The 27,997-nt window shown below is 37.2% G+C and overlaps 1 protein-coding gene across 1 annotated transcript; it reads left to right on the top strand.

The window, feature by feature from the left end:
* Window positions 24,637-26,008, top strand: LOC102168822 (olfactory receptor 2M5-like). The gene has a single exon (XM_005683275.3). It carries the CDS (start codon window positions 24,723-24,725, stop codon window positions 25,659-25,661), a length of 939 nt encoding a protein of 312 aa, XP_005683332.1. The 5' UTR covers window positions 24,637-24,722; the 3' UTR covers window positions 25,662-26,008.

Genomic DNA, 27,997 nt, shown 5'->3' on the forward strand with positions numbered 1-27,997 from the left:
ACAGTAGATTGATCTGATGCCTATTATGAAACTAGACGCTGGGCTGGATGAAGCACAATCTGGGATCAAGATCGCTGGGAGAAATATCAGTAACCTCAGATATGAATATGACATCACCTTTACGGCAGAAAGTGAAGAAGAACTAAAGAGCCTCTTGATGAAAGTGAAAGAGGAGAGTGAAAAAATTGGCTTAAAGCTCAACATTTAGAAAACTATGATCATGGCATCCGGTCCCATCACTTCATGGGAAATAGATGGGGAAACAGTGGCAGACTTTATTTTTCTGGGCTCCAAAATTACTGCAGATGGTGACTACAGCCATGAAATTAAAAGACGCTTGCTCCTTGGAAGAAAATTTATGACCAACCTAGATAGCATGTTAAAAAGCAGAGACAATACTTTGCCAACAAAGGTCTGACTAGTCAAAGCTATGGTTTTTCCAGTAGTCACGTTTGGATGTGACAGTTGGACTATAAAGAAAGCTGAGCACAGAAGAACTGATGCTTTTGAACTGTGGTGTTGGAGAAGACTCTTGAGAGTCCTCTGGACTGCAAGGAGATCCAATCAGTCCATCCTAAAGGAGATTAGTCCTGGGTGTTCATTGGAAGGACTGATGCTGAAGCTGAAACTCCAATACTTTGGCCACCTCATGTGAAGACTTGACTCACTGGAAAAGGTCCTGATGCTGGGAGAGATTGGGGGCAGGAGGAGAAGGGGACGACAGAGGATGAGATGGCTGGATGGCATCATTGACTTGATGGACATGAGTTTGGGTGAATTCTGGGAGTTGGTGATAGACAGGGAGTCCTGGCGTGCTGCGGTTCATGGGGTCGCAAAGAGTCGGACACAACTGAGTGACTGAACTGAACTGAACTGAAAAATGAGTGAGGGCTTCCCTTGTGGCTCATGAGTGATGTTGATTATCCTTTCATGTGTTTATTGGCCATCTGTATGTCTTCTTTGGAGAAATATCTATTGAGGTCTTCTGCCTATTTTTTGATTTGGTTGTTTTTCTGATACTGGACTGCATCAACTCTTATCTATTTTGGAGATTAATCCTTTGTCATTTTCTTCATTTGCAATTTTCTCTCGTTCTGACAGTTGTTTTATCTAAACTCTTTTGTGTTTAGTTTCCTTTGCTGTGAAAAGGCACTCCTTGGTGGTCTAGTGGTTAGAATTTGGAGCTCTCACCACCGCGGCCTGGGTTCAATTCCCTGTCAGGGAAGCTTTTCTTCTCAGACTTACCTGGTAGTTCAGCTTATAAAGAATCTGCCTGCAATGCAGGAGATCCCGGTTTGATTCCTGGGTCGGGATGATCCCCTGGAGAAGGGATAGGCTACCCACTCCAATATTCTTGGGCTTCCCTGATGGCTGAACTGGTAAAGAATCTGCCTGCAACGTGGGGGACCTGGGTTTGACCCCTGGGTTGGGAAGATCCCCTGGAGAAGGGAAAGGCTACCCACTCCAGTATTCTGGTTTGGAGAATTCCATAGACTTTATAGTCCATGGAGTCACAAAGAGTCAGACACAACTGAATGACTTTCACTTCACTTCTTTGCTGTGCAGAAGCTTTTAATTTAATTAGGTCCAATTTGTCTATTTTTGTTTTTATTTCCACTACTCTGGGAGATGGGTCATAGAGGATCTTGCTGTAATTTATGTTAAAGAGTGTTTTATCTATGATTTCCTCTAAGATTTTTATAGTTTCTGGCCTTGCATTTAGGTCTTTAATCCACTTTGAGTTTTTATCAATAGTATGTACACACATATATAAAATATATACACACACACATACAATTTGTGCTTTATACATTCATTTGTTGATGGACTGTTAGGTTGTTTCTATATCTCAGCAATTGTAAATAATGCTAACATGAACACTGGGATGAAAGTACCTTTTAAAATTAGTGTTTTTGTTTTCTTCAAATATATACCCACAGTGGAATTGCTGGGTCAGATAATAGTTCTATTTCTTGTTTTTTTGAAAAACCTTCATACTATTTTACATGGTGACTGCTTCAATGTACATACCTACTAACAGTGTATAAATATTTCCCTTTCTCTACATTCTCACCAACACTTGTTATTTGTGTTCATTTTGATGATAGACATTCTGACAAGTATGAGGTGATATCTCTCATTGTGTTTTTTATTTGAATTTCCCTGATTATTAACAATGTTGAACTCTTTTCATGTGTTTCTTATTTTCTACATTTCTTCTTTGGAAAAAATATCTTTTTCGGTCTTCTGCTCTTTTTAAAAAACTGGTTGTTTGTTTTTATTTTATTTTGCTATTAAGTTATATGGACTGTTTATATTTGCTGGATATCAATCCCTTATCAGCCATATAATTTACAAATATTTTTTCCCATTCAATTTGCTATCTTTTCTTTTAATCAATAGTTTCCTTTGCTGTGCAAAAGCTTTCAGGTTTAACCATATTCCATTTGTTTATTTTTGCTTTTATTTCTTTATTTTGGGGATATCTCCAAAAAACATGGCTAAACGGGGCCATTAGAATCTTTGATAGACATTGCACTTAATCTGTAGATCATTTTTGATAATATGAACATTTTATAATATTAAATATTTCTAATCCATATGAGGAATGTTGTTTCATTTAACTTTGTCTTGCTTAAATTCTTTCATTAATATTTTATAATTTTCAGTGTATAAGCCTTTCATCTCCTTGGTTAAGTTTATTTCTATATTTTTTTATGCTTTTATAAATGGAATTCTTTCTGGATTTCCCTTTTGAATAGTTTGTTGTTAATTATAAAAATGAAGATGTTTTTATTCTTATGTAATAAAAATAAATGTTAAAAACGAATTATCTAGCAAACCATATCCACTAAAACATTAAAAGGATCATACACCATGATCAAGGTGGGATTTACCCCCAAATGCAAAGATTCTTCAGTATCTGCAAATTAATATAATATAGCACATTAACAAACTGAAGAATAAAAACCATATGATCATCTCACTAGATAAAGAAAAAGCTTTAGCTAAAATTCAATACCCATTTAAAAACTCTCAAGGAAGTGGGAATACAGGGAAACTACCTCAAATAATATAGGCCAAACCCAAAGTTAATGTCATTTGTAATCATGAAAAGCTGAAAATGTTTCAAATTCAGGAACAACATAAGATTGAAAAAGCAATCTTCAGATAGAAAAACAAAAATGGAGGCATCACACTTCCTGATTTCAAAATATATTACAAAGCTACAGTAAATTAAAACAGTATGTTGCCAGCATAAAAGCAGATATATAGACATATGCAACAGAATAGAGGAAGCAAAAATAAAGCCAAAGATATGTGGCTTTGACAAGGGTGCCAAGAATACACACTAAGGAAAAGTAGGGCTCTTTACCAAATGTGGGGAAAAGCATATATTTACATGAGGAAGAGAGAAATTAGACTCTCATCTTGCACTATACAAAAAAATACCAACTTCAAATGGATTAAAACTTAAAAGTAAGAGCTGATTCTGTAAAAACCCTAGAATAAAACATAGGGAAAATCTTCAGAACAGTGGTCTTGGTAATGATTTCTTGGATGTGACACCAAAAGATATACAACAAAGCAAAAAAGTAAAACAAAATAGGACTACTCCAGAGAAACACTGCTGCCCAAAAGAGAAGTCAGCAGAATGAAAAGGCAACCTATAGACTAGGAGAAAATGTTTTCAAACAATATATATAAATGAAGTGATTAATATCCAAAATATATGGTTGTTTAGTTGCTAAGTCGTGTTTGACTCTTTGCAAACCCATGAACTGCAGCACACCAGGCTTCCCTGTCCTTCACTATCTCCCTGAGTTTGCTCAAACTCATGTCCATTGATTCAGTGATACCATCCAACCATCTTATCTTCTGTTGCCCCTTTCTCCTCTTGCCCTCAATCTTTACCAGCATCAGGATCAAAATATATAAGGCACTTCAAATATCAATAGCAAACAAAACAAAACAAAAACCGAAACACTCACAAATAGCCCAATTTAAAAACGGTCAAAGGACTGAATTTCTTCAAGAAGATATAGAAACATATATATGAAAAGATGCTCAGCATCACTAATCATCAGGGAAATGCAAATAAAAAGCACAAGGAGATATCACATCACATTTGTCTGGTATTATTCAAAGCAACAACAATGGAAAATAACAAGTTCTAAAGAGGATTTGGATAAACTAAAACCCATGTTAACGGTTGGCTGGGATGGAAAAAACATTATGGAAGTTTATAAAAAATTAAAAAAACTACCATATGATCAGCAATCTACTTCTAGATATTTATTCAAAAGAACTGACATTAAGATCTTGAAGAGATATATGCACACACATCATTATGGGACTTGGCATTATTGACAATAGACAAGAGTTGGAAAAAACTTAAATACTCATCAGTAGATGAAAAGATACAGAAAATGTGTTATATACATACAATGGAATATTGTGTCTGTGTGCATGCATGCTCAGTTGTTTAGTCTTGTCCAACTCTTTGCAACTGTATGGAAAGGCACAAAGTTGGACCTCTCCAGATTCCTCTGTCCATGGTATTTCCCTGGCAAGAATACTGGAAAGGGTTGTTATTTCCTCTTCCAGGAGATCTTCCTGACCCAGGGATCAAACCCGTGTTTCTGGTATTGTACATGGACTCTTTACTGCTGAGCCACTGGGGAAGCCCACAGTGGAATATTATTCAGCCTTAACTAAAGTATTCTTCCGTATGTGAGAGCATGTATGAATCTGGAGAACACTATACTGAAATAAGACAGCGAAAAAAACCCCCAATATTTTATGACCCCAGTTATATGCCATAGCTAAATTTGTCAAACACATATAACCAATAAGATAGTAGTTGTTAGTAACTATTGAAAAATGAAATATGAGCATTGCACTTCAACTAGTTTGAAGATTTAGTTACACAAGATGAATTAGGCATCTAATTTATGCTGTACGATTAGTGCTATACAACACTGTGTCTGTAGTTAAAATTTGTTATTTAGTCACTAAGTCATGTACAACTCTTTTGTGACCCCCGTGTACTGTACTCATCAGGCTCCTCTGTCCACGGAATAGTCCAGACAAGAATACTGGAGTGAGTTGCCATTTCCTTCTGCAGGGGATCTTCCCAACCCAGGTATTGAACCTATGTCTCCTGCATTTGCAGGCAGGTTCTTTACCACTGAGTCACCAGGGAAGCCCTATAGTTAAAATATTTGCACTCCAAAACCATTGAAAGGGTAGACAATATGATGTGTGTTTTTACTACACAATAAAAAGACTCTTTTAGAAACACAAATATCATATATATATATATATATATATATATATATATGGAATCTGAAAAAATGACACTGATGGACTTATTTTTAGGGCAGGAAAAAAGCTGTAGACATAGAGAACAGGCTTGTGGTCACAATCGGAGGAGAAGAGAGGTAAGAATTGAGAGTAGCACTGGCATATATACATTACCATGTATAAAACAGATAGTGGGAAGCAGCTGTAAAGGACAGGGAACTCAGCTTGGTGCTCTGTCATGACCTACAGGGCGTTGGATGGGGGGTGGGGGTTGGGAGGCAGTCTCAAGAGGGAGGGAATATATGCATACTTATAGCTGATTCACACTGTTGTACAAACACAACATTGTAAAGCAATTATCTCCCAATTAAAATTGTAAAAGACCCTTTTAAGAGGGTCAAAAGACAAGTTACATAAAGGGAGGAAATATGTATAAATTACCTATCTGAAAAAAAGTATATATAGAATATATAGCAGACTTTCAAAGTCAATAGTAATAATCTAATTAGGAAATGGGGAAAAGAAATGAATGGACATTTCACTGAAGAACATGCATAAATGGCAGAAAAGCACATGAAAATATGTTTAACATCATTACCCATTACAGAAATGCAAATCAAAACCATCATATATCATGACATACCTATCAGAATGAATGAAAGAAAAAGTAGTGACAAAAACAACCGCTCAAAAGAATGCAGAGATATCAGATGTCTCATACATTGTTTTTGGAACTATAGCCAGCCATTCTGGAAATAATTATCCAGCAATTATATTCTTGGGCATGTATCCTAGAGAATGAAAGCTTAAGCTTACGTGGAAACCTACACATACTCAAGCAACTGGAGTCAAAAATGGCCAAAATTGGAAACAATTTAACTATTCTTCAATGAAGAGTTAAATAAACTGTGATACATCCATATCATGAACTGCTACTTAGAAATAAAAATAAATGAGTGACTGATACATTATACAACTTGGATAGACCTCAAGGGAATTTTATTGAGTTAAATAAAGCCAGTATTAGTATGTAACATTTGTCAAATAAACATATGATTTGTATCGTTAAAGCTATGGATTTTCTAGTAGTCATGTACAGATGTGAGAGTTGGACCATAAAGAAGGCTGAGTGCAGAAGGATTGTTGCTTTTGAATCGTGGTGCTGGAGAAGCCTCTTGAGAGTTCCTTGGACTCTAAGGAAATGAAACCACTCAATCTGAAAGGAAATCAACCCTGATGATTCATTGGACGGACTGATGCTGAAGTTGAAGCTCCAATAATTTTGCTACCTGATGCGAAGAGATGACTCATTGGAAAAGACTCTGATGCTGGGAAATATTGTAGGCAACAGAAGGGGACACAGAGGATGAAGTGGTTAGATAGCATCACTGATTCGGTGGTGAATTTGAGTAAACTCCAGAAGATAGTGGAGGACAGAGGAGCTTGGCATGCTGCAGTCCATGGGGTCACAAAGAGACAGAAAGGACTTAGCAACTGAACACAATGGCGACAATAGAGAGGGAGAAAAGATTAGTGATTGTTCAAGAGTTAAGGAAAAGGGAGAGAGGGAGATTGCTGTGACTGTGAAAAGGTAGTATGGGGGAATATCTGTGATGGAGTCCTTCTGCATCTTGACTGTGTGGGTGGTAACACAAATTTACACATGTATGAAAAATTCATAGATATAAACCCACAAACAGAGAAATGAGTAGATACAGACTGGTGAAACAGAAGTAAGGTCAGTGGATTGCATCAATTCCTGATTGTAACTGGGGAAAAGTATGTGATGCCTAACGAGATCACTCTATTATTTCTCATAACTGTATATAAAGCTCTGTCTCAAAACTAAAATTTATATAATGGTATTTGGAGGCTGAATCTATCACTTGTGGCTTTTTGGGAGAAGAGTTAAAGTATTTTTTTCCAAAACATAAAATCTCTAAGTCCATACTGATATAAGTAGTGATTGCAAAAGGAATGAGGAAAGGAAGGAATGAAGGGAAGGAGGAAGAAATGGGGAAAAGAAGAGGGATTGCTGGAGGAATAAGGACAGAAAAGAGGGAATGAAAACAGGAGGAAAAAATCTGTGCAGGGAAATTCCAAATGATGTATATTGATACTTCATCCCTTAAGAAGGTAGAGCTTAACCTCTATCTTGCCTGAAATGTAAGCTGCAATTACTGACTTCCTCACAAAAAGCAGGGTCTAGAAAATGGGAGAAAAGTAACTTTACAGTTTGGAAAACATAGTCAAGTGGTAAGTCATGTAGATATCATGTACCCATAAAATAACATGATGATAAGGGCATTTCATCTCTGCAATTTTCTGCACCAAAACCTATAACCTTAGTCTAATAATCAGAAACAGAAATCAAGGGATATTCGATGAAATATCTGATGTAGTACTCCTCCAAACTATCAAGGCCATTAAAAGCAGTCTGAAAAACTCTCAGTCCAGGGCAGCCTAAGGAGACATGTTAACTAAATACAGCATGATCTCCTGAAAAGAATTCTGGATGAGGGAAAGGACATTAGGGCAAAAATGAGTGAAATCTGAAGAAACTGTATAATTTAGTTATTATTAGTATAGAAATATTTCTTGTTATTTGTACTAAAAAACCACTGTTAATTCCATAGCAATATAAAATGTCAACAATGAGGAAAACTTGGTGAGAGATTTATGAGAACTTTCTGCAGAACTTTCTGCAGTACAGTGCAGGTGCATACATGTTATCGTACAGTAAAGGGGAGTGAAATCCCTGTCTACTGCAAAGTCTGTCCAGAGCCCTTATCACAAGAAGGAAAGGTTCCCTCGTTAGCAAGGGACCATTATTCTCAAGGCTATGTCCGTCTCCTTGGCAGAACATCTTGTTTGTAAGCAGCACATCTCCACTTTCCCTATTGTGGCCACATTAACCCTTCACTTTTTAAAAATTAAAAGGTTATTTTAAAGTATTATTGGTCTTTAAAACATATCTAGTTTGATGAACCAATTCACTTTTCTTTTGAATCCGGGATTTGTTTTGATTCATAGGAGGAAAACATCCAAAAAATCTGCCTGATAAATTCTGATAGTCAGTGTACTTGATTGGAGCTCAAAAACAATCATTATCTACAGCAACAAAGGTGACCGTGAGGGGAAGAATGAGGAGATAAGAATGTGGAAAGGAAATAAATTTCCTCCAAACACAAGATGTTTCTACATTTCCTTAAATTCTTCAAGGCCCTTGCTGAGTCTGGCTTCAAGAATGTGGCCACTTTAATATGTTGTCAACTTTTCTTATATCTTTATTTCATAATATCTTAATCATAGAAGCTTCTCCCCTGGGTAGGGGCTGGTGGTGCAATAACTTAGTACCTAAGTCATATTCATTCCCTAAGCTAAGTGTACATTTTGAGCCTCTTTCCATATTTCACCATCATTCCCTCTCCATCCCTACAGCTTGCATATCCAGCAAAAATTATGAGTGACTAAGTTTTTCCATAAAAGCCATGTTAGTCCATCTGCCTTGACACTATTCCCTATGCTTAAATTTTCCTCATTCTTATTTTCACTTATTCCTATTTATTCTATTTTTTTTACTTTTTATTCAACTTTAGTTGATTGACAATATTATGTCAATCTGTGCTGTACAGCAAAGTGACTCAGTTTTACACATATGTACTGTCTTTTTAAAATATTCTTTTCCATTATGGTTTATCCTAGGAGACTGGATATAGTTCCCTGTGCTGTGCAATAGGACCTTACTGTTTGTTGTTGTTGTTCAGTCACCAAGTCACGTCCAACTCATTGCAACCCCCTGGACTGCAGCACGCCAGACTCTTCTGTCTTCCTTGTTGTTTATCCATCCTCAGGGTCATAGTTTGCATCCACAAACTGCAGACTCCCAGTCCATCTCTCTCTCGACACCTCTCCCTCTTGGCAGCCAACAATCTGATCTCTACGTCTATGTCTATTTCTGTTTTGCATTCCTACATATACTTTAAGGTTCAATCCAGATATTGTTAGTTCCAGGAAAATATTCTTTGACCATCAACCAATTTTCCATCTAGACAACTTAATCCTTCCTTGCTTACGTTACTGTAGCAATTTCTACATAATTTTGCTGTGGTACTCATCTCCCAAATAATCATCTCTTTTTTTCATAAATCAGTTTAGCCCATTTTATCAGACCTTAGTGCACTTATTATTTTTTTTATTTTGAATTCCCATATAGAGTAGATCATTTAATGATTTTAACAAAATTTAATTAGTAGTTTAAGTCACTGCCTACTATGAATAAAATAATCCACCAAATATAGGGAACAAAAGAAGGACTGAGGCAAAACCCTACACTTACATTGCTTGAAATCCCATTGTTAATTGTGAAAGCATGATAAAAATATCATTAACAATGTAATGTAGGTATGGCAAGCCAACAAAGAGAGAGAAATGTTATAATCAATTAAAAATGTTGATATTCATCACAGAAATAAAAGAAAGATGACTTTACTGAGGAAGTAAGAATTAAAACCAACCTTGGACAAAAGGGAGAATTTGACTAAGAATATAGGACAAAGAGGTATTTTAGACACAGGAAGTAGGTCTAGAGTGTGGGTCCTAAAAATAGAAAAGAAGGAGAAAATAAGAAATATTGGAAAGGAGAAATCAATAATTTGATGAAGGAGAAAATAAGAAATATTGGAAAGGAGAAATCAATAATTTGATGAATGTTTATATGGCTTCCCTTGTGGCTCAGCTGGTAAAGAATCCGCCTGCAATGTGGGAGACCTGGGTTCGATCCCTGGGTTGGGAAGATCCCCTGAAGAAGGGAAAGGCTACCCACTCCAGTATTCTGGCCTGGAGAATTCCATGGACAGTATAGTCCATGGGGTTGCAAAGAATCAGACATGACTGAGAGACTTTCACTTTCACTTGTGTGAGATTGATGATCAAAAGTCAAAGAAAGATATAAATTGGATATCTGGGGAAATGAGAGCAATATTGACCAAGAAAATAAAAAATTCAGAAATGTAGATGCTAGTTTTCAAAAACTCTGATTATATCTTGGGGGATATATCCTGGGGGAAAGGACATGGGTTCCCAACCTCTGGGCCACAGACCAGTACCTGCTATCAGGTCAGGACTGGCATTAGATTAGAAATAAAGTACACAACATATGTAATGCTCTTGAATCATCCTGAAACTATCCCACACCCATACCCAGTCTGTGGGAAAATTATCTTCCATGAAATCAGCCCCTGTGCCGAAAAGCTGCCTAGGACATTACACCTTGGCACTTCAGGCTTTAATGAGCAGTTAACAGGGCTAAGTCCCAAAACATCAGTGCTCAGGCTGACTGGCCTCTCTGCACTGAATCTCAGGCCTTTGAGGAATTGAGGAGATTCCAGCTCTGCTTACAACTTGACAGACTGACAAGAGACGGGCTTTCCAGATCTACTTAGTTATCTGTCTTTTCCTACTGAAATAGCTTTTTTTTTTTTTTTTCTTTTTAAATAGTAAAAATCAGAGTCATGGGCAGAAGGAATTTTATATATTTTGCTCTTTCTAAGAAATTGTAACTGAGCACAAATTCAAGGTAAGCATCTTGATAAAGAAACAATATACATTCTCCAGATTGTGAAAATCCATTCCTAAATGCTAATTCTATAGTTATTCGTCATTAGTATTTGTGAGGCTCAATCTTGTTAAGCAGATAATTATTCAGGAGTAGAAAAGTGTTATTTAACTATGTGACCAGATATGTGTACTTTCTGGATATCATTTCTTAAGTGGATGTAACAATGCTGAATTTCTTCTCATATATCCCAATCAGATAAAATGCTGAAAAGTGCTTTGAAGGCAAAAAGGGACCATAAGGCAAACAAAATATTGCCATTATGTAGAGAAATGGTTTTTGTTCTGCAAGTATCTCATTTGATAAAGGCATTGAATTCAGAGTTCTAAGGCCTGAATTTCAGCTTTGAGCTGATTGTTTATTTAACTTATTTTCGTGGAAGGCAATGTGTTAGCTCTAGAGAGAAAAGGCAGAATTCAGCAAACAGTTTGTCAAAGATTTTATGATTTAAAGGATAAGATACATGTTAACACATATAACCACAAACAGTGATGAAACAGGCTTAAATTTATTTTTTTATTAAAAAATAATTTATTTATTTTAATTGGAGGCTAATTACTTATAATATTGTAGTGGTTTTTGCCATACATTGAAATGAATCAGCCATGGGTGCACCTGTGTTCCCCATCCTGAACCCCCTTCCCACCTCCCTCCCCATCCCATCCCTCAGGGTCATCCCAGTGCACCAGCCCTGAGCACCCTGTCTCATGCATCGAACTTGGATTGGCGACCTGTTTCACATATGATAATATATATATTTCAATGCTATTCTCTCAAGTCATCCCACTCTCGCCTTCTCCCAGAGTCCAAAAGTCTGTTCTTTACATCTGTGTCTCTTTTGCTGTCTCACATATAGGGTCATTGTTACCATCTTTCTAAATTCCATATATATGCATTAGTGTACTGTATTGGTGTTTTTCTTTCCAACTTACTTCACTCTGTATAATAGGCTCAAGTTTCAACCACCTCAAAAGAACTGATTCAAATGCATTCTTTTTAATAGCTGAGTAATATTCCATTGTGTATATGTATCACATCTTTATATCCATTCATCTGCCGATGGACATCTAGGTTGCTTCCATGTCCTGGCTATTGTAAACAGTGCTGTGATGAACATTGGGGTACATGTGTCTCTTTCAATTCTGGCTTCCTCAGTCTGTATGCCCACTAGTGGGATTGCTGGGTCATATGGCAGTTCTATTTTGAATTTTTAAAGGAATCTCCACACTGTTCTCCATAGTGGCTGTACTAGTTTGCATTCCCACCAACAGTTTAAAAGGGTTCCTTTTTCTCCACACCCTCTCAAGCATTTATTGTTTGTAGACTTTTTGATAGCAGCCATTCTGAGTGGCATGATATGGTACCTCATTGTGGTTTTGATTTGCATTTCGCTGATAATGAGTGATGTTGAGCATATTTTCATGTGTTTGTTAGCCATCTGTATGTATTCTTTGGAGAAATGTCTATTTAGTTCTTTGGCCCATTTTTTGATTGGGTCGTTTATTTTTCTGGAATGGAGCTGCAGGAGCTGCTTATATATTTTTGAGATGAATTCTTTGTCAGTTGCTTTGTTTGATATTATTTTCTCCCATTCTGAAGGCTGTCTTTTCACCTTACTTATAGTTTCCTTCGTTTTGCAAAAGCTTTTAAGTTTAATTAGGCCCCAGTTGTTTATTTTTGCTTTATTTCCATTACTCTGGGAGGTGGGTCATAGAGGATCCTGCTGTGATTTATGTCAGAGAGTGTTTTGCCTATGTTTTCCTCTAGGAGTTTTATAGTTTCTGGTCTTACCTTTAGATATTTAATCCATTTTGAGTTTATTTTTGTGTATGGTGTTAGAAAGTGATCTAGTTTCATTCTTTTACAAGTGGTTGACTAGTTTTCCCAGCATCACTTGTTAAAGAGATTGTTTTTTCTCCATTGTATATTCTTGCCTCCTTTGTCGAAGATAAGGTGTCCATAGGTGCATGGATTTATCTCTGGGCCTTCTATTTTGTTCCATTGATTTATATTTTTGTCTTTGTGCCAGTAGCATACTGTCTTGATGACTGTAGCTTTGCAGTATATTTTGAAGTCGGGCAGGTTGATTCCTCCAGTTCCATTCTTCTTTCTCAAGATTGCTTTGGCTATTAGAGGTTTTTTGTGTTTCCATACAAATTGTGAAGTTATTTGTTCTAGTTTTCTGAAAAATACCATTGGTAGCTTAATAGGGATTGCATTGAATCTATAGATTGCTTTGGGTAGTATACTCATTTTCACTATGTTAATTCCTCCGATCCATGAACATGGTATATTTCTCCATCTGTTTGTGTCATCTTTGATCTCTTTCATCAGTGTTTTATAGTTTTCTATACATAGATCTTTTGTTTCTTTAGGTAGATTTGTTTCTAAGTATTTTATTCTTCTGGTTGTAATGGTGAATGGAATTGTTTCCTTAATTTCTCTTTTTGTTTTCTCATTGTTAGTGCTTAGGAATGCAAGGGATTTCTGTGTGTTAATTTTATATCCTGCAAATTTACTATATTCATTGATTAGCTCTAGTAATTTTCTGATGGAATCTTTAGGGTTTTCTCTGTAGAGGATCATGTCATCTGCAAACAGTGAGACTTTTACTTCTTCTTTTCCAGTCTAGATTCCTTTTATTTCTTTTTCTTCTCTGACTGCTGTGGCTAAAACTTTCAGAACTATGTTGAATAGTAGTGGTGAGAGCGGTCACCCTTGTCTTGTTCCTGACTTTAGGGGAAATGCTTTCAATTTTTCACCATTGAGGATAATGTTTGCTGTGGGTTTAACATATATGGTTTTTATTATGTTGAGATAGGTTCCTTCTATGCCTGCTTTCTGGAGGGTTTTTTTTTTTTTTCAAAATCGTAAATGGATGTTGAATTTTGTCAAAGGCTTTGTCTGCATCTATTGAGATAATCATATGGTTTTTATCTTTCAATTTTGTTAATGTGGTGTATCACATTGATTGATTTGTGGATATTAAAGAATCCTTGCATCCCTGGGATAAAGCCCATTGGTCGTGATGTATCATCTTTTCAATATGTTGTTGGATTCTGTTTGCTAGAATTTTGTTAAGGATTTTTGCATCTATGTTCATCAGTGATATTGGCCAAACAGGCTTAAATTTAGTCTGTGATGAATAGAATTTGGAGCAAGAGTTTACAATTGTTGAACTATCTAAGAAAGCCTCACTTAAAATTAAAATGGGAGGATATATAACATAGCAGTTAAATCACAGAACCCTTCTTTTTTCATCCACAAAGTTATAGAATTTTCAAAGGTCTGGACAGTCTGAAATCTCAGTCACTCATCATCTGATGACTCTAGATGAGACACAAGCAACTTCCTGACTGCACCAAGGCTCCATTTAAGGCAAGAGAGAATAAGATAAATGGTGACCAATTTTGTCACAATTTTTTTTTTAAATTAAGTTTTCCCACCTTTAAAATCAGCCTAACTTGCCTAGTCAATCAAGCACCCTGTGACATGAAACAGGCACTGATTAGTTTTGATCTCTTGCTTTGAATGTGATCAATATAGAATACTCAAATAAAAGTTGGATATGTAAAGATATATGCCTATTTTTGGCAGTGCAAACCCACAGAGGTCTGCCATTTATTCATAAGAAATAAAGACTTTTAGGGACTTCCCTGGTGGTCCATTAATTAAAACTCTGTACTTCCAATGCAAGAGTCATGGATTTGATCCCTGGTTAGGGAACTAAGGATCCTATATGCCTTACAGTTTGACCAAAAAAAGAAAGAGAAAAAAAAAGAAAGAAAGAAAGAAAAAAAGAAGGCTTTTATAGACTGAACAATGGAAGGACAGACTTAGACATTTCTGTTATCAGAATTTCTGCATTAAAGCCTGATCAATACTTTTGTCAAACAAATCTGAATTAATTAATAGGATGGGAGCAAAGACCTGAGATCAAATTGTACAAGATTAGAAAAGTAAATGATGTTCCAGTATTTACACTCACTATTTCTGTGGAGAGGCTTTTCTGGTGGCTCAGATGGTAAAGAATCCGCCTGCAATGCAGAAGACCTGGTTTGATCCTTGGGTCTGGAAGATCCTCTGGAGAAGGAAATGGCTACCCATTCCAGTATTCTCGCCTGGAGAATTCCATGGACAGAGGAGCCTGGTGGGCTACACTTCATTGGGTCTTCTCAAAGAGTCAGACATGACTGAGCAACTAACACTTTCACTTTGTCACTGTTTCTGTGGAAGGGGAAAAGACTCTTTTCCATCTTCCTGTGAGAAACAAGGGAGATTTGGATCTTACTGTTAATGCTGACACACCTACACACATACATACAAACTCACATACACACACATGCAGAGAGGACTAGCTTAACAATTTAGAAATGATTTTCAATAATGCAATTAACAAATGAATGTTGCAGATCACCAGAAGGCAATCTTATTCTACTACTAATTTGTAGTTCAGTCGCTCAGTCATGTCCGACTCTTTGCGACCCCATGAATTGCAGCATGCCAGGCCTCCCTGTCCATCACCAACTCCTGGAGTTCACCCAAACTCATGTTCATCGAGTTGCTGATGCCATCCAGCCATCTCATCCTCTGTCGTCCCCTTCTCCTCCTGCCCCCAATCCCTCCCAGCATCAGAGTCTCTTCCAATGAGTCAACTCTTCACATGAGGTGGCCAAAGTATTGGAGTTTCAGCTTTAGTATCAGTCCTTCCAAAGAACATCCAGGACTGATCTTCTTTAGAATGGACTGGTTGGATCTCCTTGCAGTCCAAGGGACTCTCAAGAGTCTTCTCCAACACCACAGTTCAAAAGCATCAATTCTTTGGTGCTCAGTTTTCTTCATAGTCCAACTCTCACATCCATACATGACCACTGGAAAAACCATAGCCTTGACTAGACGGTGCCAGGGTCCAGCCCCGGTGGATCCAGGGTAATTCGAAGGGGAGACAGAGTAGGTGTTCTAGGAAAAAACTTATTTAATTACAGATATATAGAGAGATTAGAAACGGATAGGAAAATTAGTGGAGAAAAGGAGGCTGAATAACTTGGTTTACGTGGAATACCAATCATCACCTATGTAGGCCACAGGCGTCTTTCCATTCTCCTGAAGGAGAGGAGGCACTGAGGCCTCCCTGGTCCGATCTTAGAAACCCAGGCAAAATTAGCAGGCTTGAAAAAAAAAAAATTAGCAGGCTTGGTGAGTACCCACGTACCAGATGGGAATTCAGCCAGAGGGGGAAAGAACGACACAGGGGAATCAGTCTTTCCAGAAACTTATCCCATTTCTTAATTTTTCAGGTTTGCTTATACACTTTTTGCTATACATAGGGATGAATACAGAGTCACGTGGGGGTCAGCAGACCTGACCCTTGTCAAAATCAGGTGCTTCATAAAAATGTATACAAAGGTCTTATGGGTTTTACATCATCTTCTGGCCATGAGGCCTGTGGACATTTTATGGTCCTTTCTTTCTGATAACTAAAAAACTTATTTTTTCCAAGGGTGTTTTTTCTTAAACCAGGTGCCACCCTTTGAAGGTAGCAGATAAATTTGCATTCCTATAGGGTGAGGGTGTAGTGGGTTACAACTAAGAAAGGAATTTATTTAACCTAAGGTTAACATGATTAATCTTAAAGGTTAATACTTATTTCTCCTATATGCTAGTTATATTCATTATAAGGGCAGGGAATATGGAGATTTAGCAGCAAACATCAGCCCAACAAATGAAAACCCTTCACCAATGTTCCCCTTAAGATCTAGTTAGTCTTAAGATAGTGATAAAGTTATATTTTTGCATAGCAAGAACACAGTAATTTATAACAGTACAGTGATCTATAACAAAAGAGAAAATTCATTAACTCAAAAAGTCTATATTGCCAACATAAAAAACTACTGTATTTCCTTTTCTATATTCCAAATACATTAATATATTCCCAGGTGTCTAAGGATATGGAGGCCTGGTGGCAATCATTGACTCAACAATGGGAAAAGCCCTATGCTAATTAAGATTTTCAAAATACTCCAAACTCTCTGTGCTGTTTATGGTTTAGAGGTAGTAAACAATCATATGCTTAGTGGCAGGAGTATGGATAATCCTGTCACACAAGCTAGTTTGCCAGCAGAGAAGTTTGACCTGAGACACCCTTGCCACACCCAGGGCAGGGAATTAGCAGTAATTATTGGCACAACAAATGAAAAACCCTTCACCAATATAATTCCTAATTAACCCACTATACTATACTAATAATTTTCTAACTTTTCAAAATAGTCTGTATATAGAAAGTTTAAAACATCTCGTGCCTCTCATGGTTGGGAGGCTGTAAACAATCACATGTGGCCGGATGAACCTACTCAGGTAGGCTAGAGAACCTTCAGAGGAGTTTGTAAGTTGAAACACTCTTGTCATGCCCAGGAATTTTTATTAACTGGAGCTGCGAGTTAACTCCTTCTCCGAGAGAAATGGTGATGGGGGAGAGCCCCCTGTAAAGTCAGAAGTGTAGGTGAGAGCATAAAACAGTAAAGTAGGCACTCTGGTTTTGGGGGTAGCTGCTCGGGAACAGGGGGTCTCCTGAGGCTCGATCCTGCCTTTGCATATGCCAAAGCCTCCTTCCTCATGACCTTTGCCATGGGTGGAGTACCTCATGCTGGCTCCTGGCAAGACGGACCTTTGTTGGCAAAGTAATGTCTTTGCTTTTTAATATGCTATCTAGGTTGGTCATAACTTAGGGTGGATGTAAAATCATGACTTAGTGATAAATTTGATCAGGTTTTTGTAACTAATGCAATGCTTTTTCTTTAATAAACACCTGTTTTTCATAAACATTGTAATGTTTAATAGTTTCTTATGTTAAATTTAAATAATTATGAGCTTTTAATACACCATTAGAGATAATTTGCATTTTTTAGGATTTTTGAAACTATTTTAATGAGCACAACTTTCTTATAATGTTCCCATTCTTATACTGTTTTGGTCAGGTTTTTGTAATGAAGTCTTAGGAGTCTCACAGGAGATGGGTGCATGCCCTTTCATGCACTCAGTAAGAGTATGTGTAGGAGTGTAAAGGACTATACAAGTATCAAGGAGAAAGATTACGTAGGGCTATGAATATTTAAGAAGGAAAAGTTGGTAAGCCTGAGGGAAAGAAATCCTAATTTCACCTGTACCTATCAGACACATTAACTACTATAACTAATCATTAAGGTAATATGAATTTTGCAAGAGTGGAAGTTCCTATGAGGTCATGTAGGAAAAAACTTTTTCCCTTATTGTTACTTGATATGAATTTTCTATAAATCATATACATACAATGAATTTATTACCTGAATAGAAGGGTCAGTTAGATTAAAAGCTTAAAAAACCCTAAGTGAAAATAACATAAAACACAGTCCTAATGGTTAGTTTGTCCTTAAAATATAATGCCCAGACCAGAAGCTTTGGATAAACTTGCAGATTACATCATGCAAAACGCTGGGCTGGATGAAGCACAAGCTGGAATCAAGATTGCTGGGGGATATATCAATAACCTCAGATATGCAGATGACACCACCCTTATGGCAGAAAGTGAAGAAGAACTAAAGAGCCTCTTGATGAAAGTGAAAGAGGAGTGAAAAAGATGGCTTAAAACTCAACATTCAAAAATGAAGATCATGGCATCTGGTCCCATCACTTCATGGCAAATAGATGGGGAAACAATGGAAACAGTGACAGACTTTTATTTTCTTGGGCTCCAAAATCATTGCAGATGGTGACTGCAGCCATGAACTTAAAAGACGCATATTCCTTGGAAGGAAAAACCTAGACAGCATATTAAAAAGCAGAGACATTTCGCCTACAAAGGGCCATCTAGTCAAAGCTATGGTTTTTCCAGTAATCATGTAAAGATGTGTGAATTGGACCATAAAGAAGGCTGAATACCAAAGAACTGATGCTTTTGAATTGTGGTGTTGGAGAAGACTCTTGAGAGTATCTTGGACAGCAAGGATATCAAACCAGTCAGTCTTAAAGAAAATCAACCCTGAATACTCCTGATGCTGAAGCTGAAACTCCAATACTTTGGCTACCTAATGTGAAGAGCTGACTCACTGAGAAAAAACCCTGATGCTCGGAAAGATTGAGGCAGGAGGAAAAGGGGGTGACAAAGCACGAGATGGTTGGATGGCATCATCAATTCAATGACATGAGTTTGAGCAAACTCAGAGATATTGAAGGATAGAGAAGCTTGGTGTGCTGCAGTCCATGGGGTCACAAAGAGTAGGATACAGTTTAGCAACTGAACAGCAATAAAATGTCAAGAAAGATGAAAACATGGTGAGGAATTTATGAGAACTCTCTGTGTTATCTTTACAACTTCTCTGTAAATCAAGAAATTTTCAGAAAATAAAAGTTTATTTTAAAGTGTTATTGGTCTATTAAAAGTGTGTAGTTTGATGAACCAATTTAATTTTGTTTTGGGTCAATAACCTATTTGAATTCATATTTAGAAGGAAAATACCCCAAAACTCTTCCTCATAAATTCTAACAGCCAAAATAATTTTTTTTTTATTTTACTTTACAATACTGTATTGGTTTTGCTATACATCAACATGAATTCGCCACGGGTGTACACATGTTCCCAATCCTGAACTCCCCTCCCACCTCCCTCCCCATACCATCTCTCTGGGTCATCCCAGTGCACCAGCCCCAAGCATCCTGTATGCTGCATCGAACCTAGACAGGTGATTCATTTCTTATATGATATTATACTGAGGTGGATGAAACTGCGGCCAAAATAATTGATTGGGGGTCAAAAGCAATTGTGGACAGCAGCAACAAAGTTGAGTGTGAGGAAAAGAAGAGCAGAGGAGAGTATGAAAAGGCACAGAATTCTCCAAACACAAGATGTTTCCACATTTCCTTAAATTCTTCAAGGCCCTTGCTGCGTCTATCTTCAATTATGTAGCCACTTAAGTATGTTGATTATTCTAATACCTGTCTTTTATTTCATAATACCTGTTAATCATAGAAGCTTCTCCCCTTGGTCGGGGCATACAATAATTTAGTGCCCAGATCATACTCACTTCCCCTAAGCTGAGTATACATTTGAGCCTCTTTCTATATTTCATCATCATTCCCTGTCCATTCCTATAGCTTCTATATCCATCAAAATTATGGATGATTAAGTTTTTCCATAAAAACCATGTTAGTCCATCTGCTCTGAACCAGCTTCCCATGCTTAAATTTTCCTCATTTCTACTTTCATTCATTCCTACTTATTCTTTAAATTCAGATGTTATTATACACATGAAACCACCGTTTAATCATCTACCAATTATCTATCTAGACAACTTAATCCTCCCTCACTTATGGAACCATAGCAATTTCTACATAATTTTGTTATGGTACTGATTGGTCATAACATAATCTCTCTTTTTTTTCATAAATCAGTTTCCCCACTTGATCAGATCTTACTGCATTTATTATTTTTCCATTTCAGTTCTCAGCATATAGTACAGCTTTTGTTGATGAAATGAAACATAAATTTAATTAATAGTGTTAAGTCAGTGCCTACTAAGAATAAGATAATTTATGAAAAAGAGGGACAAAAAAGGAGGGAACATAATGAGGACTGAGGCAAAATCCTAGGCTTCCATAGCTTTATTCCCACTGTTAATTGTAAGGGAGTTGGAAAAAATCATTAACAGTGTGACGTAGGTATGATAAGCCAAGGGAGAGAGAGAGAACTGTAATTAACTAATGAAAATGTGCTGATATTCACTGTGGAAATAAAGGTATATTTTGATGCAGAGACAAAACTTAAATCTGACCTTGAAGAAAAGGGAGAATTTGGCTAAGAAGACAAGAAAAAGTGATATTCTACACAAGGGAAATAGGTCTACAGTGAGGGTCCTATGAATAGAAATGAAGGAGAAAATACGAATTGTTAAAAAAGAGAAATCAATAACTTCTTAATGGTTGTATGAAATTAATGATTAAAAGTAAAAGAAAAGTACAAGTTGGAACTTAGAGGAAATGATGGTGGTGTTGACAGGAAAACAAACAAAAAATTCAGAGTATGTAGCCAGTGGATAGTTTAAAAAAACACTAATTATATCCTGGAGAGAAGATTCCTCTAGGCTACTACACCTGGGCACCTCAGCCCTTAATGAGCAGTTGGTGGGGCTGAGTCAGGAAGCAGCAATGCTCAGAGTGGCCACTCTACGCTAAATCCCAGGCCAGTGAGGAATTAGGGAGCTTCCAGTCCTGCTTACAACTTACACTGAGGAGAGACAGCTTATCAAGATATACTCAATTACCTATCTTTTCCTACTGAATAGTTTGCTTTTCTTTTTAAATGGTATAATCAGAGTCACTGGGCCAAAGGAATTTTTAATATTTTATACTTTGTAAGATCTTATGACTGAGCACAAATTCAAGGTAAGCATCTTGATAGAGAAACAATCCAATTTTTCTGGTTGTGAAAAATCCATTCCTAATGTTAATTCTACAGTTATTTGTAAATAATATTCGTAGGGTTCAATCTTGTTAAGCAGGTAATTATTAAGGAGTAAGAAAGTGTTATTTAACTATGTGACTAGCAAAATTATGTGTCCTTTAGTCATTTATGGATATTATTTCTCAAGTGGACATAGAAGTGATGAACCTCTTCCCATATAGTCCCAGATAAAATGCTACAAAATGCTCTGAAGTCAATGAAGGATCATAAAAGCAAAACAAAATAATGCTGTTAGGTAGAAAGATGGTTTTTGTCCTGTAAGCTTCTTTTTTGATACGGGAATTAAATCCAGAGTTCTAAGACCTGTATTCCAATCTTGAATTGATAGTGTATCTAACTTATTTCCATGGAAGGCAACATGTCAGATCTAGAGAGAAAATGTGGAACTTAGCAAATACAGTTCCTTCCATCACAAATTTTATGACTTAAAGGGTGAGATACATATTAACACATGTAACCGCAACAATGAGGAAATATAGGTTTAAATTCAGACTGTGATGAATGGAATTTGGAGTGAGAGTTTATAATTGAACCTAGCCAAGTAGGAAAGCAACACCTGTGCTAGAAATGGGATGATGTGTAACAAGCACTTACATCACAGAATCCTGCTTCCTTATTTACAAAGTCAGAAAATTTTCAAAGATCTGGCCAGTCTGAAATCTCAGTTTCTCACCATCTGATGACTCTAGATGAACCACAAACAATGCCCTGACTGCACGAAGGCTCCCTTTAAGGCAGGAGAGAATAAGATAAATGTTGACCATTTTTATCATTAAATTTATTTTTTTAAATCTTAAACTGTCCACATCTAAAATCAGCTAACTCATCGAGACACTCACCCAGGAGAAAGGCCCTGATTAACTGTGATTTCTTGGTTTGAAGGTGATCAACATGGTATGCTCAAATAAAAGGTGGATATGTAAAGATAGATGTCTCAACCTGGCAGTGCCAACCCACAGAGTTCAGCTAGTTCTTCACAAGAAATGAAACCTTTTAGTGATTGATCAATGAGAGAACAGACTTAGATCATTTTTGTTATCAGAATTCCTGCATTAAAAACTTATCATTATTTTTGATGAACAAATAAATCAATATCTGGATGGAAGCAAGGAGTTTAGGTCAAATCGCACAAGATTAGAAATGTATTGTTCACTTGCTCAGCTGTGTCAGACTCTTTGTGACCCCATGGACTGCAGCACACCCGGCTTCCCTGTCCTTCACCGTCTCCTGAAGCTTGCTCAAACTCATGTCCATTGAGTTGTATACAATGACCTAATGTTTGAGTTCACTGTTTCTGAGAAGGGAATGTTGTGTTAGAGGGGGAAAGACTCTCTGCAAAAAGGCTTCTTGCAAAAAGTAAAGGAAACCTGGATCTTGCTGTTAATGTTGACACATATACAAAGCACACCTGTGAAGAAAGAACTAGCTTAACAGTTTAGAGATGATGTGTGTGTGTGTGTGTGTGTGTGTGTGTGTGTGCTCACTCAGTTGTGTCAGACTCTTTGTGACCCCATGGACCATAGTCCAACAAGCTCCTCTGTCCATGGAATCTTCCAGGCAAGAATATTGGAGAGAGTTGCCACTTCCCCCTCTAGGGGATCTTTCCTACCCAGTGATCCAACTGGCATCTCCTGTGTCTCCAGCATTGGCTGGTAGATTTTTTTACCACCGAGCTACCTGAGAAGCCCCTTAGAGATAGTGAAAAGTGAAAGTGAAGTCGCTCAGTCGTGTCTGACTCTTTGCGACCCCAGGGACTGTATAGCGTACCAGGCTCCTCCGTCCGTGGGATTCTCCAGGCAAGAGTACTGGAGTGGGTTGCCATTTCCTTCTCCAGGAGATCTTCCCATCTCAGGGATCGAACCCTGGTCTCCTGCATTGCAGGGAGATGCTTTACCATCTGAGCCACCAGAGAAGCTCCTTACAGATGGTATTTTCAGTAATTCCATTAACAAATGAATGTGACAGATTTGCAGGAAAGTAATAGAATAGGATATTAGAATACCTTATTCTACTACTAGTTATTAATAGTTAGGATGGCTTTTAAATCAGTATTTAGTAATTAATTTTATCAAGTTTTTGTTCTAATGTGTATACCTTTTTCTTTAATCTGTTCAAATGCTTAGACACATCCATTCTTACTTTATAAACATTCTAATGTTAATTGTGCTTACATTAAATTTGGAGAATTATGAGGCTTTAATACACTGTTAGAGTCACTTTGATCTTTTTTTAGAATTTTAAAAACTATTTTCATGAGTACAACTTGTTTACAGTTCTCCCATCCTTATACTGTTTGGTCAGGTTTTTGTAACTAAGCCCTATGAGTCTCAGTAGACATGAGTACAAGTCCTCTTGTAACCCCAGCAGGAGTATGTCTAGGAATTTAAAGGTTTATACAGGTGTCAAGGAGAAGGATTGTATACAGCTCAGAGAGTCTTAAAAGAAAAAGTTCCTAAGCCTGAGAGAAAGGAGCCCTAAAATTTCTCTGTGCTGATCATGCACATAAATACTATAACTAAAGTTTTAGGTAATATGAATTTTACAATATCAGGAACCCTGCTAGTTCATGTAGAAATACCTTTTTCCCTTATTGATACTTGGTATGAATTTATTGTATCGAAACCATGTAGACATAATGCATTTATTTGCCAGAGTATAAAGAAGGGTCAATTAGATTAAAAGCTTAAAATAACCTTAAATGTACATACCACAAAACACCTAATGACCAGTTAATTGTATGTTTATAATGCCCAAAGCCAGAAGCTTTGATTAAACAGGAGCATTAAAAAATTTTAAAAATTCTTATATAAATTAAATTAATACTATTTTTGATGAGCAAATAAAGACTATATGACCTGGAAATAAATGTAAATTATTCCTCAAAAATATTGCTAAGAAAATCATTGAAAAGATAACAATGGAAATATCATCATTTTCTAAAAACAGCAAAAAACTGAAAATGTGCAGGTGGTGATTGTGATTTCTCAACCCAATAACAAACATTATCATTCTAAAGAAAAAACTGTAATGATCAAAAATTGTTCTTAATATAAGAAAATATATTTCAAATGTTAATGATAACGAGTCACATTTAAAAACTTACACTGGTTTCTAAAGTACATTAGATCGTGGTTCAGGTTACCGAAAAAAAAAGTTAAGAATTGATACAGATGATCATGGATTAACACTTTTATGCTAATCATTTTTGTTATAAATTATTTTAAACAAACTTTAAAAAACTGTTTCAGCACTGACTTTTTTTTTTTTAAATAAATCTCCTCCTTTGTGTTGTCATTGCAGAGAGCCATGTGGGGAGGGAATGAGACAGAACCCACAAATTTCATCCTCCTGGGATTCTTCCCTGAATTTAGATACATCACAGCTTTGGTTTCCATTGTTCTCCTCATCTACATGGCTGCCTTCATTGGCAACACTCTTCTGGTCCTCCTCATTTGGTTGGATTCCCGGCTCCATACCCCCATGTACTTCCTGCTCGGTCAGCTCTCTTTAATGGATTTGACTTTGACCTCTAGCATCATACCCAAGATGGTGGCCAATTTCTTCTCTGGATGGCAAAGCATCTCATTCCTGGCTTGCGGGACTCAAATATTTTTCTCGCTGACAGTAGCCATTGGCGAATGCATCCTTATAACTGTCATGTGTTTTGATCGCTATGTGGCTATCTGCAATCCCCTGCGGTACCCTGTCATCATGAGTCCTAGGATGTGCTGGCAGATGGCTGCCATGTCTTGGGCTGGAGGTGCCCTTACTTCCTTTGGCCACACTGCTTTCACCTTACATTTTCACATCTGTAGCCCCAGAGAGATTCCTCACTTCTTCTGTGAAGTCATGGCTGTTCTTAGGATTGTCTGTGAGGACATCTCAGCCTACGAGAAGGCTGTAGTGGTGACCAGCATCCTAGTCCTGCTGCTGCCCTTATCTCTCATCTTGTCCTCCTACGTTCTCATCTTCCTTGCTGTACTCCGAATGAACTCCCCAGAAGTCAGGAACAAGACTCTGGCCACTTGCTCCTCTCATCTCTGTGTGGTGGGTCTCTATTTTGGTCCAGGTATGTGCATCTACATGAGGCCTGGTTCTGCCAAGACTCCAAAGTTGAACCAGGGTCTCTTTCTCTTTGGGACTGTCCTTACCCCTCTCCTGAACCCTCTTGCATACAGTCTCAGAAACAAAGAAGTTCTATGTTCACTAAAAAAGTTGATGGGGAGGTTTCAGTCCACCAGATAGAGAGCAGAGTTTTCCTTTTAGCTGCAAACAATCTTAGTGATGCACATGCAAAGACACGTTTTTTTTTTTAAAATTAAAATATAATCCCTGTAAGAATTATATTGTATAATCCCTGAAAAAGTCAACCAGTTTTTAAGAGCTGCTTCCCTCAACCTGACTTCGTCTGGAAGAAAAAAAATGTTTGATATCCTCCTTTCTCCATCTTGGAATTTCTGTTAAATTGTCGTAGATGATACATTGATGAGGGAAAAGATATTTTGCTCATCAGCCCTCTACGCCATTCATACTTGATAGCCTCGTGTACCATAATATTTGCCAAGTTTCTTGTTGTTTCATGAGAGAAAGGTCAATATCTGCACCTGTAGAATGAAGAATATTGTCAAGCACACAGGTGGTGCTCAAAATCATTCACTTGTTAAATGAATGAGCATTATAAAGTTTCCAGTGTTGTTTTGTTCCAACAAACACAAATGTAGTATCTCTAAATCCTATGAAAATGCAAAGTCTTCAATCCACATCACTGTTTACAGAGTAGTTCTTTGATCATCTGCTTTAGAATTACTTATTGCCTTTATTAATAGTACCTATAAAGTTCAGTTCTGTGTCCGTCTCAGACCAGCAGAATTAGAATATACTATGTGAGCCTCAGGAATCTGAGTGGAAGACCTTCTTCCATTGATTCTCTCATGTAACAGTGGGTAGGAGCCACTGATCTACTTAATGATTTAGTTTCCTAGAGCATCATTACAAAATGATTTTTCAGTCTTAAAGTGTCCTGATCTGGTTTTTTTTTTTTTTTTCTGATCTGTTTTTAATGAAGCATCAGTTCAGTTCAGTTCAGTTCAGTTCAGTCGCTCAGTCGTGTCCAACTCATAGGATGAGTTAAATAGATGGCAAAAACTATTATTTAAGAAAAATAGTAGAGGCTTCCCTGGTGATTCAGTGGTAAGGAATCCAGCTGCCAATGCAGGAGACATGGCTTTGATCCCTGATCTAGGAAGATCCTACATGCTGCGGAACAATTAAACCTGTGAGCCACAAATATTGAGCCTGTGGTCTACAGCATGGAAACCACAGTTACTGAGCCCATGCACCACAGCTCCTGAAGCCCATGTGCCCTAGATCCCATGCTGCACAACAAGAAAAGCCACTACAGTGAGAAGCCTGAGCACTACAAGGAAGAGTAGCCCCTGCATGCTGCAACTAGAGAAGCCTGCATAGCAATGAAGGCCCACCACAACCAAACAAATTAATTCATTCATGTAGAATAAATTAATAGTGTAGAAACGATTTCAAGCATCTTTTCTGACCACAACAGCTTGAAACCAGAAATTTACCAAGGGGGAAAAAATGAGGAAAAAATAATTACATGGAGCTAAATAACATGCTACCAAAATGGCTCAATGAAAACATTAAAAGGGAAAAATTAAAAGAAATTAACAGATACCTTATGGAGAAGGCAAGGGCAACCCTCTCCAATACTCTTGCCTGGAAAATCCCATGGATGGAGGAGTCTGGTAGGCTGCAGTCCATGGGGTTGCTAAGAGTCGGACACGACTGAAGTGACTTAGCAGCAGCAGCAGCAGCAGCAGCAACAGATACCTTGAGGCAAAAGAAAATGAAGCACAACCATATGAAATCTATAGGATGCAGCAAAACCATTTCTTGGCAGTTCATAGCGATAAGGGCTGTCCTCAAACACAGAGCCAAAAACCAGGAGAAACCAAACTGCCAAACAGACCACTGAAAATAATTTGATAAGAAGGTGGGATGATTCGGGAGAATGGCATTGAAACATGTATAATATCATATATGAAATGAATCGCCAGTCCAGGTTCGATGCATGATATTGGATGCTTGGGGCTGGTGCACTGGGATGACCCAGAGGGATGGTACGGGGAGGGATGAGAGAAGGGGTTCAGGATGGGGAACACGTGTATACCTGTGGTGGATTCATGTTGATGTATGGCAAAACCAATACAATATTGTAAAGTAATTAGCTTCCAATTAAAAAAAATAAATTTATATTTTTAAAAAAGAAGAAAAAGAACAAACAAAACTCAATGTCATCTAAAGGAAGGAAATAACAAAGATCAGGGAGGAAATAAATAGATATTAAAAGAAAAAACAATAGGACAAAAATACACAAGAGCTGATTATTTGTAAGGGTTAACAAAATTGACAAAACTCTGGCCAGGTTCACCACGAAGGAAAAAGAATCTCAAAAAATAAAACTTGAAAAAGGAGAAATCTCAACTGATATCTCAGAAATAAGAAAAGAAAATACTATGAGCAATTATATGACAACAAATTTTTGAAAACCTAGAAGAAATGGA

The sequence above is a fragment of the Capra hircus genome, chromosome 7, assembly GCF_001704415.2.
Source record: "Capra hircus breed San Clemente chromosome 7, ASM170441v1, whole genome shotgun sequence".
Taxonomy (NCBI): domain Eukaryota; kingdom Metazoa; phylum Chordata; class Mammalia; order Artiodactyla; family Bovidae; genus Capra; species Capra hircus.

Excerpts from the sequence above, each read along its gene's own strand:
- LOC102168822 (XM_005683275.3), top strand. The coding sequence starts at position 24,723 with ATGTGGGGAGGGAATGAGACAGAACCCACAAATTTCATCCTCCTGGGA.